Source organism: Fulmarus glacialis, unplaced genomic scaffold (assembly GCF_000690835.1).
Source record: "Fulmarus glacialis isolate BGI_N327 unplaced genomic scaffold, ASM69083v1 scaffold1057, whole genome shotgun sequence".
Classification (NCBI taxonomy): domain Eukaryota; kingdom Metazoa; phylum Chordata; class Aves; order Procellariiformes; family Procellariidae; genus Fulmarus; species Fulmarus glacialis.
Window position 1 is genome coordinate 40878 of NW_009224863.1, and position 16510 is coordinate 57387.

The following is a 16510-nucleotide window of genomic DNA, read 5'->3' on the forward strand; positions in this document are numbered from 1 at the left end:
TTCTTTCTGGTGTATCTATCATATACATAAGAAGCAAACCCCTACTAACTCTGCTGCTCATATCTACACAATTGTTGCAGTAATCTCTGCAGAAGTCCACCAATTATAGCACTCTTACCACATGAAGAATAGCGCTGCCACAAATTTTTTAATGGTATCATGCACATTTTCTCCAACCCTCATGTTGTTTAACTCTTGCTTTGGTCAATAAGGAAAAGAAGAAGAAGAAGATACCACAAAAGCAGCAGCTCGCTCAAGAGAAAATAGGTCAAAGGAAAGGGTATGGAGTCTAGGTCAGCTGAAGTTCTATTAACACAGAACTTTTTTATGACACACATAAATAATTATGGAAGTTTTCAGCCTATAGAAATTAGCATCAGAAGTTATCAACTCCTAAAAAATTAAATTAATTGGTTTCGTTTCATTAGCAAGTATACAATTTAGCAAAAGATCTTACACAATTAATTTCAAATTGGTTAAGGGCTAGTAATTAGACAGGACTATAAAAACTACATTAGTAGTTACACACACACACATATATATATATATTTAATTTTATGTCATGTTTTTAAACTTGCTCTCAACACACAAACTTCCAGGTACACTACGCCAAGAAAGAATGGTTCAGGGTTACTGTAAATATATATTTGGCGTCTATCAGCCTTCCATTATATAATAGAAAAATGTATGCAAGATTTATTGTTACTTCTGAATTTTTCCTCCTTCCATATGTAAAAGACACGTCATTATTCGAAGCATAATTTGAAGAAATTACTGCTGAAGCAGAGAATCCCAAAGGATAAATCTTTCAGAATACAGGTATTACAGAATGCAGAACAGTAAAAAAGCACCACCTGGAGGTCACCAGGAATATACCGCGCAGAACACAGTGACAAGAAGCACCCATTTATGACAGAATGTATCTTAAGCTACCATACAGATGATAATCATCTCTCCACTCTTCACTTCCATTTTCTCCCTCTCGCCCCATCCTCCTCCCCTCACACGCTCCAGGCTGCTAATGTTCAACTTCACAAAAAAGCATTATTCAGCAAAATTAATTACTTTAAGCACATGTTACAATAAAGACCAAAGGTACACTCTGAAGCAAAACTTTTCTGTTTCTACAATCTAAATTTTTCTCTCGTACTTTGCATTCTAGAGTAAAATAGTTACTAGAGAAAAACAGTTGGAATCTTTTTACTATTCATATATCACATACAGAAATATCATTTCAATAACATCCCTAGCATGAGTTAAAGTTTTCAATTGTGATTAAGCAGTAACTTGGTACGAGTAGTTTAAAGGGTGTATTTTCTTTGAAAAGGACTGAGTATTTATCCTTTGAAATGGTAGTTGTTTTGAGTCACTATGTCATTTAGGCCTCAAGCCACTTGAATATTTAGGTCACAATGGCTAAAAGTGTAATGATATTGTTTATTTAAAACCAAACCCAAAACAACAACATTTGTGTGCAGTACAAAACTTGCAGCTCCTGATTTATCCTAAGAAAAAGTGAATAAGCACTCATTAGAAAAAACAGGAAAATTATATGAAATTTTACCGTTAATTTAAGCAGAGCTCTAATTTCAGGCAATATTTGAAACAAGCACTGTTCACAGTAACAGAAATGCATGGAAACTGAAGGTTTGCTCACCTTTGGAGGTTTCAGGCTTTTCCTCTTCTGTTTTTTAGACCGTAATAACCGTTCCCTTTCCTAGAAGGAAAGAGAACATTTTGGTATGGGTTTCTTTTAAAACATTTAGGTATGTCTAACACAAAGAAGTATCATTAAAATTTTCTTAAAGCCTACGGTAAAGCTAACACAAAGACAATGTCTTTATCCTTTTGAATAACGCCATGTTGATATAACACCACGCTGTACTGCAGCTTTATCCCTTTAGCAAACAAATCTTCAGCCATATACTTTACACACTTGATGGGAAGTTGGCAAGAAAAGGCTTTGTTAGGTACTGGGCACAGATTTCTGACAGTTCTTTTGACTCTTTTACCAAGAAGCTCACTATGGAAACAGAATTCACATTCTCACTCCAGTGTTCAACCATCCTGAAGAAGCAGGTCGGTAGCCAAAAATGAGTCCAGCCTTAGTAATTACAAGTCACTATATCAGGCACACTCTGATATACCAGCATGCATATGCAGATACAGTGTTACATGTGACTTATCCTTGCAGGGCAAAAGTCTCAAATCCAAAGGCACTCTCAGTCTGCGTCAACTTAGTCGGTGTCTTTTTTTCTACCGTGGCTTTGGAACAAGATCACAATTGACTATATCGTAACAGGAGGAGGTTATAACTGGAAAAATGCAGGGTTTATGAACACTTAAGCCCAAGAATACTGCCTTGAGTTCCAAAGGAAAAGAGGAGGAAGAGAAGGTAAAAAATGCAAAGGAGCAAGCAAAAAAAAACCCAACACAGGAGGCAGGTGATCTTCTCCTTGCCTTTTTCCTGATTCTTTCCTTAGCTCTGCATCTTTGTTTGCAGCACCTCTATTTTTAAAAGAATGATAGCAGTTCCAAGTGCTTCTCTAGCAGTTATTGCTCACTGCATGGTATTATTCTATTCAGAGTTATTTGCTTTACATTCAGTTCAGAAACTGGACAAATAGGAAGCTCCCAGAGGTAAACACAATAAAATAATTCATCTTTATCAGCACATTGTTCCAGGAATGATGTTTTGGAAAATACAAAATAATCCAGAAAAGCACAACAACTTATATAGCACCTTTAATACATGTGGTTTTCATAATAAGGAAAAGTAATGACTGCCAAGGTAGAATGGAGCAGGTATTTCAAGCTGCAGAACAATATAATATAATATATTAAGCTAAAGCTGAAACCATACAGTTGAATTTTACAGTGTTGGAGAAAAATGCTCCCTCCTCAGGTACCCGGTTAAGGCACAGTCCCTGCTTTAACCTGGGTCTCCTGCAACCCAAGCAGCCCAAGTGTCAAAACAGTTGGACTTTCCTGTCACTTCAGTGCAGAAAAATCCCCCACTCCTTCCTCTTTTTAATCTTGTAAGAAGACTGCTTAATTTACTGTCTCAGTAATACATCAAGCTACCAGAACAATAATAATGCCAATTAAAAAACACCACTTGCTGAATTACTAGCATCTTTTGCAATCATCTGAGCTTATCTTGACAGTTTTCCTTTTAAGAACTGACCAGAACACCACTGCTGTGGGAGAACTCAAGTTGATATGGCTTCAACAGCATCAAAGATACCCTCACAAACAACAGTCTTAATCAATTCAGACTACCCTTTTGCATAAGACTACTGTTCTTATTTCTGTGTATCATATTGGTCTCAGCTGGAGATAAGCTGATGACTTTTGTATTAATCAGGTATGTGACATGGGGGTCATTCTTGATAATTATGATATACATTTGTATTCTGTAGAGGTGTGGTTTGAGCCAGAAAAGATAGCTAAAAAGCATAATGGAAGTGCAGAATTCCACTGCATTCATATTGAAGGCGAAGCATCAATTAGTTTGTACTGCCAACCAAAGCAGTATCTTATTTAACAATTTAACTTATTTCTGTGAGTGAAAAAGTATCTGTAAATAGGAAACAAAGCCAAAATGAAACCGTATTTTAAAATATTTATTTATTTTACTTTCACACTAAACACGAGTTAATACTATTTGACCAAGGTCAGGATACAATATAATTCCTCAGGTTACTGGCTGAGACAGTAAAAAGACAGTCCTTTCATATCCACTTTACACTGAAATATGTGAGGTTATATCTGCCATATACTGGGAATTTAATATCATGTCATAGATCCTGTCTGTACAGTTGTATTTGGAAGATAAAGAAGCATTGCCCTGTGATTCAGACCCTACGTCATAATGTCTGAGTAACATCCTACTGCTTGTAACACTGTGACATTGGAGAATGCACGCAGACATCAATCTTTGGCAATGATTACAGAGAGAATTCCTGGGTCAAAATTTTGGAAGAACTGCCAGGAATAGAGACAATGTTCCAGAAAGAGCAATAACACATCTTGTTGTTTTATCTTTTTGGATCTTCTATTTTTACTTTCAATGTTGTATCCAATTGTTTAATTTTCTATTTAGACAGAATGATCTTAAATTCAATTTATCATTTTGTAGCAGTCAGTAGTGCCATTTGAGATGCTCCGAGTCTGCCTGAGTTCCAAATGCTGCTCCAGAAGGGCAGGGATCTCTCAGAGATGAGATGTCATTTCTGCCAGCACCAGAAGGGTGTATCATAAGTTGCACTAAATAGCACTAGACACCTCTAACATAACGCAAAAGAGTCCTGATCAAACAATGCAAACATCTATGAGCATCATCTTAAGTAGTCCCCACAGACAGAGAGCAGCAGCTGTGCAATTCTAATCTTAAACTATGCTGCTACCTTTGGTTAGATGAACTGTGCATATTTCTCTCCATTTGTTATAAAGACAGTTAGCGTGGCCAGCTCAGTTAGAGATGCTTAGTTAAGTGAAATTAATGCCATCCTGCATGTTCCTTTCTTTTAGGAGAACTTCTAGATCAGGGGAGCGTTTGGGTTTGCACCAGGGTCTACATCCAACGCGTTTCAGCCATTACGTTTTGGAATGCGTCCTTTCCTCAAGTTCCTCAGTTGTTGACAGCCAATTTTGTAAGTAAGGTGGATGGACTGATGCATTTCTTTTCACAAGCAGCTCATAGTAGGTAAATTTTTTATAATACAGAGATTCATACACATTCCAAATTCGTTCACTACCTGAGAAATAACAGGAACCCTTCAATGCCAAAAAAGCTATTTCTGTATCACTACTACAACTGGAGTTAAAATATTGCTCTCAAATCCTTAGCTTGCCTATAGACGTGTGTGCATGCATGTATGTATACCAGTCATAAGCATTACCACTGTGAGATCATCAATAACATGCTGCTGTTCTTTGACTTGCAGTCTAAGGAATTCAATTTCTTGTTCCTCCCGCGTGCTGCTGAGATCATTCAAAGACGTGTGCCTCTTCAGTGCTGGTTGTGCAGATAACTTCTCTTTCTACAAGAATTAAAATAAAATTGAAAAAAAAGTAAACATAAAGAACGTTTTAAAGTGTTTTGCTGTAACAGGAGGAAAAGTCTCATGTGTTGATGTAGTAATCAAGAAATCTTTGGACTCACCAGTGCATACTCCACTACAACATAAGGCCTTTTTCAACAGAAAAAAAATTACGCTTTCTGTATGCCTCAGCGTTAATATCTCACGTAAGATATTTTAGAACAGAATCAAAGAACATAGTCTGGGACAAAATTAGCAGACAAGTGAACTCAATGATCTAACGTAGTAGAGCCCTTGGCACATGCACTGAAATTCAGTTCTGACTTCTAATCATGAAAGCAGCATTTATTAAAGCTGATTTTTAGTCATACATTTTTATAGCCTCCAAACACATTTTGTCTATCATTTCCCTTAATCAGCGTGAATTGATACAACACAAAGCACATGCCACTCTGAATTTAGAGTATGAATATTCAGTTGCATTGGCTGAATTTAAGACTCTGAAATGCCTGTATTAGAGTAGAAGCCTTACAAGCACTTCCACCTCAAAAGTAACTGTGTGCAATATGTTCTAATAACATGATGTCAGAGATGATTACTTACCAATTCTACATTTTCCCTTGATAGATTTTTTATTTTCTCTTCCATTCTCTGGATACATTGCAACATATCATCATTTTTTTTGCTCATCCTCTTATTTTTTTCTACCAAAGGCTTCAGCTGACTTTCTGTCTCCCGAGAACGTTTCAGCTGCAAATGGCAAAGGAACTAAGTTAGCTGTGCTTTAGTTTATACTTGTAGGAAAGAAGAAATATGTGTGTTTTCACTTGCCTTCTTTCTTCATTCAGAAAGTTTAATTCTTTTGTTAAGTGGCATCTGATATAGACTACTGTTGAACTAAGAACTACAGGAGTCCAAACAAATAAGAAATAGCATTTTTGTACAGTCTACAAAAACACTAGATCTCGTCACTAGATTTTGCTCTTGGAAATCACTTACAATGCTCCATAAAATTGATTTCTTGATAAACTAATCTCGTTGTATATAAGCTTCTTGTGAACAACTAGGTCTCTAGGGTAGTCGTTTTCACTATCCCTTAGTAGGAGTAAACTCTTCCTCCTCTACTTTAAAAACCCTATACCTAATGTGTAATTAGAGCAATGAGGAAGTCAGCCAGAGGGCACAGCATTCTGCTGACATTTTCAAGCTGCTCAATTTTGTTCCTGTGGTTTTATGATGTTAGACAATTATGTGAAGCTAATTACTGCCCTTTCTTGCATGTGTGTATTCAATATTTCACTTTTTATTTCATTAATCCTTGAGCTGTTTTGTTTGTAAAAAAAAAAAATCTATTTTTTCCAATCAAAAGATTTTTCAATTTACTGAGTTTTAACTGGAAATGAGAAAAAGATCTTTCTCCTGAGATAACTTCACTGAGTATTTGGTTTTCTGTTTCATTCTCAGAAGAAAAATACTTTTTCACAGTGCTTAATCATATGAGCTTACTGATATTACTGGTTTTATGTAATATTGTCTCATAATATGACAAAACCTTCTCCATATCTTTTCCAAAATATACTTCTTATGCCTCTAGGTCAAGCACCAAGAAGAGTATTTGACCGAGTCATACATGCCCTCTATTTAGAGGGACCCTAAAGGATAGATGTTGCAGTACTTTAGCATTCTTCAGGGATGTTTTGAATGACTTATGTCCACAGAAAGGATTAGGAGGCTGAATTATCTTGGCTTTATATAATGCAATCTTGAAAAAAGGCAAGATGTTCTTGGGAGCATAGAGCAGAAAAAGCAACTGCAGCAGTAAAAGTGGGGAAACAAAAAACCAAAACAACAAACACTCAGCATCTGGACAAAGTAGGAAAAACGTACCCAGGAACTGTACCCAGGCTAAAACGCATGTTCTTCTTACCCCAAGACACTTAAATTGTTAATGAGGAATCAATTTTTGCCATATGAAAGAGCAGTTTAGACTATACAGCTATTTAAGGAGGAAAAGTTTAAAGAAAAAAACGATTATGTTCTCAATTCATCCAATTTGAGTCTAGCATTGTTCAACTGACTTCACTAATCTAGAGTCAGCCAAGATGTGGCATGGTGGTGTTGGGTTAACGGTTGGACTTGATGATCTTAGAGGTCTTTTCCAACCTTAATGATTCTATGATTCTATGATTCTGTGTTGGAGAAGGAAATTTCAAAAATTAGCTCTTCTGATAATCATTGAGACGTCATAACTAAATAAAGTCCTTTTATCATAAAGCAAAGCCTTCATACGTCAACATGAAGAGCTAAGTCTGACAAAGCAAGGAAGACCGTGTCAATGCTTCACTCATCTATACGACTGACACGTGGCGAGAGTGCCCTCCCCTTCTGCCCTCACCATACATAATAGCATTATTTTAGAATCAAATACATAGGTTGCATGAGGGAAAAATTCCATCTGATTAGAATGAAAAAATCTTTTCTCCTGCCACTAGAATTAGGCTATTATAAGAGGACATGTGTAAAAATTCCTGTTGTTAAAACTGACCTCCCATTGCAGTCAATGGGAGTTTTACCATTAACCTCAGTACAAGCAATTAAGTAGTGATGCAGGCTAATAAAATTCATTCTTAAAATTCTTGTCATATCCTTTCTTTTGTAAGTTACTATCACTCTCCTAGGATAATTTCAGCGACTTAAGAGATTTCCCTTGAGAAATGGCAGATTTTTCATCTCCAGCACAAAAAAGCTTTTTTAACTCCTAGCTAGCATAAGCATGTCACAAAACCAATGTCAATTTCCAAAAAGATTAATACAGTAATTTAAGTGCATAGATTATGCATGTTTTACACAACATCATTACACAGTGCCACAGGCAAGCTACCAGTCAATTTGATTACGATGACCCCAAAATAAATTTATAAAGTTTTATTTTTCTGGAACAAGAGAGATTCCATCCACGTCTTTTATGGTCACAAAGTGAATTTCTATAGAAATCTCAGTTATATTTAGATACAATTGATTAAGGCCAACCAGGACTGATTTGTAAATTATTTATAATACTGACTTTCCAACATTAAATCTTTTACCATAAAGATGCCCTCCCAGTCACCATCTGTGTTATTACTAATTAATTTACCAGTTCATTTCTTTCATCTGCTAAGAGAGTATTTCTGTCTTCCAGCTTCCTTATTACAGCATTCAGTTCAGCAATTTTTAACTGAAATCTCCGCACATCTCGTTCATCCAAATGCTGCTCCTTTACATCAAAAACATATAGATATATAAAATTACTTTTTAAAAAATATTTTACTATCCATAAACTTAATATCATGGTTTAGCAAGTGGATTGTGTAAATTTAAAATAAACTCTTTACACCAATGTCTGGAAAACTGATTTTAATTAACTGAAACACTGAACAATAACATCCTGTGAAAATGCTACATGATATATTACATGAAAAGTGTCTACTTGTGAAATGTGTGTAAAGGTTTAACAATTTAAAAAAAAAAGCTAGATAAATAATATTTCACCTATTATTGATTATTTCTCACCAGATTTCTTACTATCAGCTAAAAGTAAAAAAACCTAGTGCATAGGACACAGATTAAAATCACATGGTACAGTTTTTGAAAAGTATAGTATCTATTTGCCATTGGTTAAAATAATTCCTAAAGTTATGAAATAAATAGCTAAGAAAATAATGGGGTTCACAGCTGAAGTTCACAATGTAAATTCTAAAAATTCTATATCCACATATTTTTCAACATTCTTTGAAATTCGAGAGATCCAAGGAGTTTCTAAATCAGCAGTGAAACAGCACAGTGCAGTGCAGGGCCATTTACCATGAATTAGTCCTTCTAGTATTTTAAAAGTAACCACAAAACCAATGTGAACACCCAGGCAGCAACTATCCTGTGTTGAACATTTGAAGAAAACACAATTTTCTTACCGGGCTTCCCATCATTTCAGTGATATCCCCCACTCCTGCAGGAAGCTCTCTCTTAGGACTACTGTGGTATCGTTCTGCCTCCTTCACTTGGACAAGCTGTTCATCCAAAGCTTCTTTCTGAAGGAGCAGTTTCTGTGTATGGCCTGCCTGGACACCGAGGTCTTTCTCCAGAGCCAGAATCACTCTGTCTTTGCCTTTTATCTCATCCATCTGGAAAGAAATAAAGCAAGAAGGAAGTTTCTGTAACATCTCCAAGTGTTCACTGCATGCATATCCACAAACTTGCAAAAACAAAGTTCTGTTTCTCTCAGAATTACACCAGCACCCAAACTGTGGTTGCTAAAAAGAAGATGTATCTCCTCTGAAGCCTTTTCCCCCTCCTTAAAAAAGTTCCAGCCTCCACCTGATCACGAGTTTGCTCAGTGCAGTCTCAACTCAAAAGACAAACAAAAAGAGATACAAACGTGCACTGACACAGAATACATAGCCACTGAAATCATCCACTTCATCTGAGGATACGCACTTCGATAAGCAGAAGAAAAATCTCCCTTCACTACGCTTCAGAGAAGAAACACAGGGCTAGTACAAGACAAGACAAACATACCCTTTAAAACTCACCTGGGCTTCGTTTTAAAGCTTGAGCCATACGCATTTGCCCCATGTTGACTCCCTCTTTATTAGTGAAAATCACACGTGGTGAATCTCTTCACAGACATTTAAAAATTAGTAGCATATACACGCACACACATTTAAACTTAAAATCTTAAGCATACCTATGTATTTTATGTGCCCTTGCTATAAGATTCAAATGAGGACTAGTCTTTGTATAGAAGGAGAAAAAGCAAATGCACACAGAGCATTAAAATAAAGGGTAGGAAGAATCAGTTCTTAAACACCATCTATGGTTACTGAACTGTGTTGTTCATACATCTCGATACCAAATAAAGCATACTGCTAGCAGTGATCTATTGCAGCTCTCACAGGATTTGTCCCTCGCAGCATCGTGTTAAATTCACTTTGGTACTATTCCAAATGCTAGAGGAAGTGACAATCTGCAGCAGTTACTATAGAAACAGATTTCTTAACAAGAACGTTAACCATTAACAATATATTTATTGGAACTGTGCTGTATCTCCTTCAGTTTACGAAATTGTTTTCTCGGCCAACATAAACCCATGGAATTTTGGAAATAAGACTACTATAGTCTTACTTTAAAAAACAAAAAAAAATAATGAACTTGTTAGATCATATATTTGTTATTATAGCCTTACATCCATAGAAGTCCTTTATGTCAAGTTACACCAAAAAAAAAGAAAAAAAAGGAAATGTTGGAAGTAACTTATAGTTAAGTCTGAGTGATGTACAGGATTAACACAATCAGATTACATGATCAGATACAATTTGCTTCTTCGGGATTCTTGCCTTACTCCTTTCACAGTCTACAAAGCATGTGAAATTAGTTTGTGTACAGAACCTGAGTGGCAGGAGATGGCCTGGTTGAACCAAGTCAAGTCACGATCGAAGATAAAAAGGTCAGATTTGAAGTGAATAAGCTGGTCTACACTACTTTTAAGTTCCAACTGGAACTGATGGAGATTGGTTCTGATGGAGATTTCTTTCCTGATTGGGGAAGATCGCTAGGTCTCAATTCCTCATCCAGTGAATAGATATAACACTTCCCAGTACGTTAATTCAAATTTGTGAGACTTTCAAGTATGCCAAAAAGGACTTCCAGGAAAAGAATGCAGTTTTTACTAATGGAAGAATTTGCAACATACAGGGTTTCAGAGGGACTGTGCAGTGAACAGCAATGACAAAAATTAAGCAGCTGCCTCATTCACTGAATGTTATCTGTCATGAGCACTGATCTATCAGGGACCCCTTGGGAGGAAAAAATGTCATGTAACTAAATACTGTGGACAAAGTTTCGCTTTCAATTACACAGGTGTTCACGCTGAACATCTATGTTTTGAGAGAGAAATTTGGCCATGCAAGGCATACATTTAACAAGGAAGAACCAAGGTTACACAGGCAGCCTTGATTTTAGTTACCCAATTAGTAGCACATTTCATACTCTTCATATTCTCACAACTTAAATGGTAAATGGAATGACATAGGTGTTTAAGTTGGGAGAAAAAAGAAAGCAACAATCTCGGTATGGACTGCTACTTGCTGAACTGCAGCAGAACAGATCGTTTGAAACAGATGTGACCAGTGAAATCATGCCCATGTCATCCTTCCATAGATCTTCCATAGATCCATGTCCACACTTCCATAGATCAAAGCACACAAGCTCACACACATTAGAAAGAAATGCCATTGAAAGAGCATGGCTTTGGGATGGGGTTAGGAGAAAGCAGGAGAGAAGGCAGAATTCTCCTCTGCTTTTCCTACTACTGATTTTTCTACCATAAAAGCTGCATGTGGTGAAACTTTCAGAAAAAAGGAACACCCCATGTTTCAGTCAAATAGAAAAATCTTTGAGACACTGATAATAACTGAGAATAGCAATATAATAGCAATGGCTGCACATCCTTTTTTATTTTGGGTTTATATTTTAAGTTACAGGTAAGCACTAGAGAATCTCTTACTCATGTAAACATACGCACGTGCGCACACACGTAAATACACAGAGCATTGCAATAGCACTTATTTTTTTATAAGCACAAACTAGCAGAAAGAATTTCTGAGCAACTAACTTATTACAAGCTGATAAAGATGATCAGAACTGCAGCAGTAACGCCTCTGCCTTAAGTTCTGTTTCAAAAGCCTGGGGGACAATACAATTCCCCTTTCCTCAAGGGGACAGTTACCCCTTTGATTTCTCCAATGTAACTGCATCAACCCAGTCAATGACTCAATTTTCGTAAATTTACCCCAATGCCTGACCCAAAAATTTACCATCTTTCTTCAGACTTGCACACTACAGAGCAAACTTGTTCATCTACCCTGTCTGCTTTCTTAAGAGAGAGTACAAATTACTCCAGAGAGGGAAAAAAAAGGAAGAGAAATATATTACAGGGATGCAACATCCCTCAGTTCCATGTGGGAGAGGTGGCAGGTCAAGGGGCAGGCAGGCAAAGAAAGAGGACGTACAAGACTAGGAAAAGGAGAGATACAGTTTAGGTTTAGACTGAACATAAGCTGACAGTTAGAGAAGAAAGGTCAACCACTCCCAAAAGACTTTAGCTTACCTTAGTCTTATATATTTTAATAGTAGTAAAAGCTCACACAAAATCTCCGTGCCAGTTCTGTACCACTAGGGAAATAACTCTTTTCTCGAATTCTTGCCACATTTGGTTACACAAAGAAAAAAAAGTTGGCAGCATAAAGGAAAACAGCCTTATGTAATTAGACCATGTATTACGATCTTTATTTTAGTGGGGAGAGGAGTATCTTCCATTAGGTAAATGAAAATCAAAATGGATTAATCTGGGTTCCCTCCTGCTTGCTATTTTGATCAAATACATGTTGTGGAAACAACACTGTCATAGCCAAGATTGTCTAGGAATCCACATGGTCTAAAAGAGAAGGAATATTTTTTATTAGGCCAAGTGACAGAGTTGGAAAGGTACAGAAGCCCTTCAGCAGATTAAGAAGCTGTATGCTTAAAAGCTTGTCAACTTTTCCACCTATGTAAGTTTGCTTCTCCCATAAATGTTTTGGTCTCTTTCTATATATATATATGATATGTATACACATATGTGTATATATGTACATACACAAAAACACACAGTGTACATATACATGTATATATACACACATACATATACACACACTCACATTCTGAGGTATTTTCCAACTGCCATTTATGACTATTGTAGACAAGCTGAACATCATTGGCTTTTATGATATTAAGTGGAATAACAATTAGTGGTCCCCTCACGACCTCTCAAGTTTAAAGATTGAACCTTGTATTCTATTACTGCAATGTTCATTCACCAAACAGCATCCAGAATTTGTTACCTTACCATGCATAGCATTCCTTTCTTTTTCATGCCTTTTAATGTTTACATCTGTTTTACATCACTAGGGAGCCATCCCCAAATTACTCATCACTTACATAAAATAGTTGTCATCTTTAATTCTGTTCTCTCCCAGGTGCAATCTGATTACATCTAAAGACTCTTTTTGCCTATCAGCTCTAAAATCCATACACACAGGTAGACTTTTACCTTGTATCATGCCTTAGTCATCACAACGTTCTCCTTTCTGACTTTAAACGCAGTCCTGCCTTGTGAATGAAACTATCCAATGTGAATGCGGCTGTGAATGATGCTCTTTTCACAAAACTCTCATCTCTGGATTCTCTAAGCTGTTTTTCTTTTTACTACGACAACAACATCACCACCAACAACAAAAATCACTCTCACTGTCAAAAATGTTCACAGCCTAATTGGAGTCCATTCATCCCTTATCTAATATCAGGGTACTATGTCCCCTCCCCAATATCAGCTTGTCAAATATGCAGTCATGCATTTTCATGTTTTCTCCCATGCCACCGTTCCTACTTGAAGGGACACTCCACAAATACCCACTTAGTTACCTGACTGACCTTCTCAAATTCCTCTTATATCTCTCCTTTTCCATGACACCTCTAAAATACAAAAGGAAACGATGAAAAAACTATAAATACTGAACAGAAATTACACTGCTGAGATCACAATCTATTGTCTGGTCATCAAACAGGGTAACTAAACTAACAAATCCCTGAGAACCTAAGACATAGGAAGGACATTATAGCAATGCAGGAATTTCTCTATTGGAAGCGATGCAGGTATGTCACGGCCAGCACTGACCTGAAGCTAATAAACCTGGATGGATCAGTTCTCACCTGATGATTCATGACCGGATTCAGAGCAAGTAGATGCCCTTCCACTGTGCTCCTCAACCCCTCATGGTCCAGGGAGCATGGTGCAGGACCTGCCACGCCAGGTGCCTGTAAGAGGCTTCTGCATCTGTGGCACAATGTAGCTGGGACAAGCAACAGGTGGCAACTGAAAGCTGACTGCACTAAGCTCCTACCACGGCTTTCGGGTATTCATCCCTCTACTACTACTCATTTGAGACCTCCCACTGAGATACAAAGAGTAGAGACCATTTTTTCTTCCAACATATTTAGCACAAGGAGATCCCAATCCACGCATTGGGCTCACAGGCATTATGTTAAATCAAATGTATTATCCCAGAAATTCCTTCCAAGTGGCTGCTTTGGTTTCAAATTTGTTCTCAGTTTAAAACAAATTTGCCCACTTTTTGCAGCTACACAATACAACAGGGTCACATGAACTCTTTTACTTTCTGTTTTGCATGGATTTTAAAGCATTTTAGAATAGCCACATTTTTCTTTATGCAATTAAGCGTGCTACAATTTAGTACAAAAAGTCTGTGATAGGAAGGCAGTGGAGCAACATGAGGTTAGGACACATTTTCAGTTACATGCTTTGAGAACAAAAGTAGTAGAAACACCCTCCGAAAGAGGATTTTAAAGAAAAAAAGATCATCCACAAGCAGCTGTGGAGGGAAATTACTGAGAAATCACCTCGGATAGCTCTTGGTTAAAAATACAGCTTTCTAAAGTAACATTTCTTAATTAATGGCGTTTGTGCTGTCAAATGTTAGATGCTGAACACAGCAATTACCTGCATTATATCAATCGAGAGCTAGCATTTATGGCCTTTGCCAAAATTACAGAGTTTCCTAAGAACAGGTATCTAACCTCCTCCTACCTAACAGCTATGAGAAATGAGCAGAAATATCTGTTTTAATAATATTTATCAAACATGAAAGAAAACCAAGCCAGCCATTGGAAAAAGTATCCCCCTGCCAATTATCCCACACTTCAATAGATACAGTGAAAAAAGTCAGAGACCTTTGGGGGAACTTTAGCCTCTCACAAAGTTGAAAGAGAAATTCCCAGGGAATTAAAAGCTAGATCTATCGAGGCAGTGACATACTCAGTTTTCAAAGTGGAAAAAGCCAGCTGCTGCGTTGCCAAGTGTAAGACCTTCCTCTTTACCCACCCTTATCAAAGTTATCTCCTTGCCAACTGCACAACAAAACTCTACAGTGCTCTTCTCCAAAAGAAATTGAACTAATCTTTACACTAAATGCTTGGCACTGAAAATCGGGATATCTGGACAGAATGATTGCTAGTTACTAGCAAAAACAAAAAGGAGATCCTCCTCAAATAGAACTAAATGGAATTAACACCTTTTACATTTATAAAGGGACACTAAGACCTAACAACAATATCCCAAGCTGAAAGCCCACCTGGAGGGAGGAACTAAAATACTCCTGTGTTGTGCATAGCGTTCTCTACATCAGACATGGCCATCTATTTAAATAAATGTTTACTGCTTATTTAGGAACATTAGGGGAAGAGGGAGGAAAGATGCCAGCCATCCAGTGGAGAAGTAGGGGTCATAGACACAGGTAGATGGGACTTATTCTTCATTTCATGTGTAATTTTTCTAAACCAATAGTCAATATTTTCTTCCAATAGCTTTTCCCACATACTTTTTTTAAGTGTGTAAATCTCATAGGTAAGGCATATATTAAAAGTTTTGATAAATTATACAGGAAACACCATATGGGCAGACAATTCCAGAACTTATTGATAGGAGGTTTCTTACATCTTTCTCAAAAGAACCTTGCATTGTTGTAGCTGACTACAACCTCTACTACTGGATCTCTCCTGATACCTATTACAAGTGTTCATTGACAGAGCTACAATGAACAAGTAGTCGAAAAGATCGAAAATGCAGGAGGACTAAGTAATTCAAACTTAAGGAGTTTTTTGTCCAGGTGCCACACCATTTCTGTGGGGTTTTAATACTGTTCCATATTTTGTAAAGAGATATAAAAGTCTGATTTGTGACCTACCTACCATAATACAGTCCTTAGAAACTACTAAGAATAAACAGAAAATGCTGAGCCTGCACTATAAAAAGCTTTCATTAGATCTGCTTGATTCAGGAAAAAACAAGCCCCTAGTGGAATGCTGCCCTGTTAGCTCCTGAGAGGACAAGCACAAATCTTCAGAGGACGGAAAGCAAAGTATTATTTGCAGTCATAAAATGTTGAAGGTGGCGGAAGGGTCTTTGCAGGAGATTAGCTCAGCCTTGGAACGTAGCTGAAACACGCGTCTCAAACAGATGGCAAAATCCAGAGAAGCAGCCTACAATCTGATATCAGCAGCTGTGCGTGAAATACACGCGGGTTTAAGCAGCTGATAAGAAGCATGCTACAGCAGGCTCTACCCAACCATGCACAACTGCACACACTTGGATGATTCAAAACTCAGCTTTCCAGTCTCAAAATTCAAGATTTGCATCAGGAAACAAAACTCAGGCATATGCGCCACTGCACAAGTGAAGGGAGAAAAGCCAGGCTCCATCCTTCTTCTCAGGGCAGCAGAGGATCACGGAGTACCCCTGCCAACAGCCAACTGTCCCTTTGCACCGGAATGTTCAGAGACAAAAGGTTTCTGCATCACCCCCACTGCTGAATGTA

At 37.3% G+C, this 16510-nt stretch overlaps 1 protein-coding gene across 1 annotated transcript in view; it reads right to left on the reverse strand.

Annotated features, from left to right (window-relative positions):
- JAKMIP1 (janus kinase and microtubule interacting protein 1) overlaps positions 1-16510 on the reverse strand; it is a gene marked incomplete at both ends in the record, with an annotated part of 57561 nt that overhangs the window by 34219 nt on the left and 6832 nt on the right. Inside the window, 5 exons of the mRNA XM_009582271.1 lie at positions 1658-1717; positions 4905-5045; positions 5649-5795; positions 8182-8301; positions 8996-9205. Of these exons, the coding sequence (XP_009580566.1) occupies positions 1658-1717; positions 4905-5045; positions 5649-5795; positions 8182-8301; positions 8996-9205 (678 nt within the window). The remainder of the gene's footprint in view (positions 1-1657; positions 1718-4904; positions 5046-5648; positions 5796-8181; positions 8302-8995; positions 9206-16510) is intronic.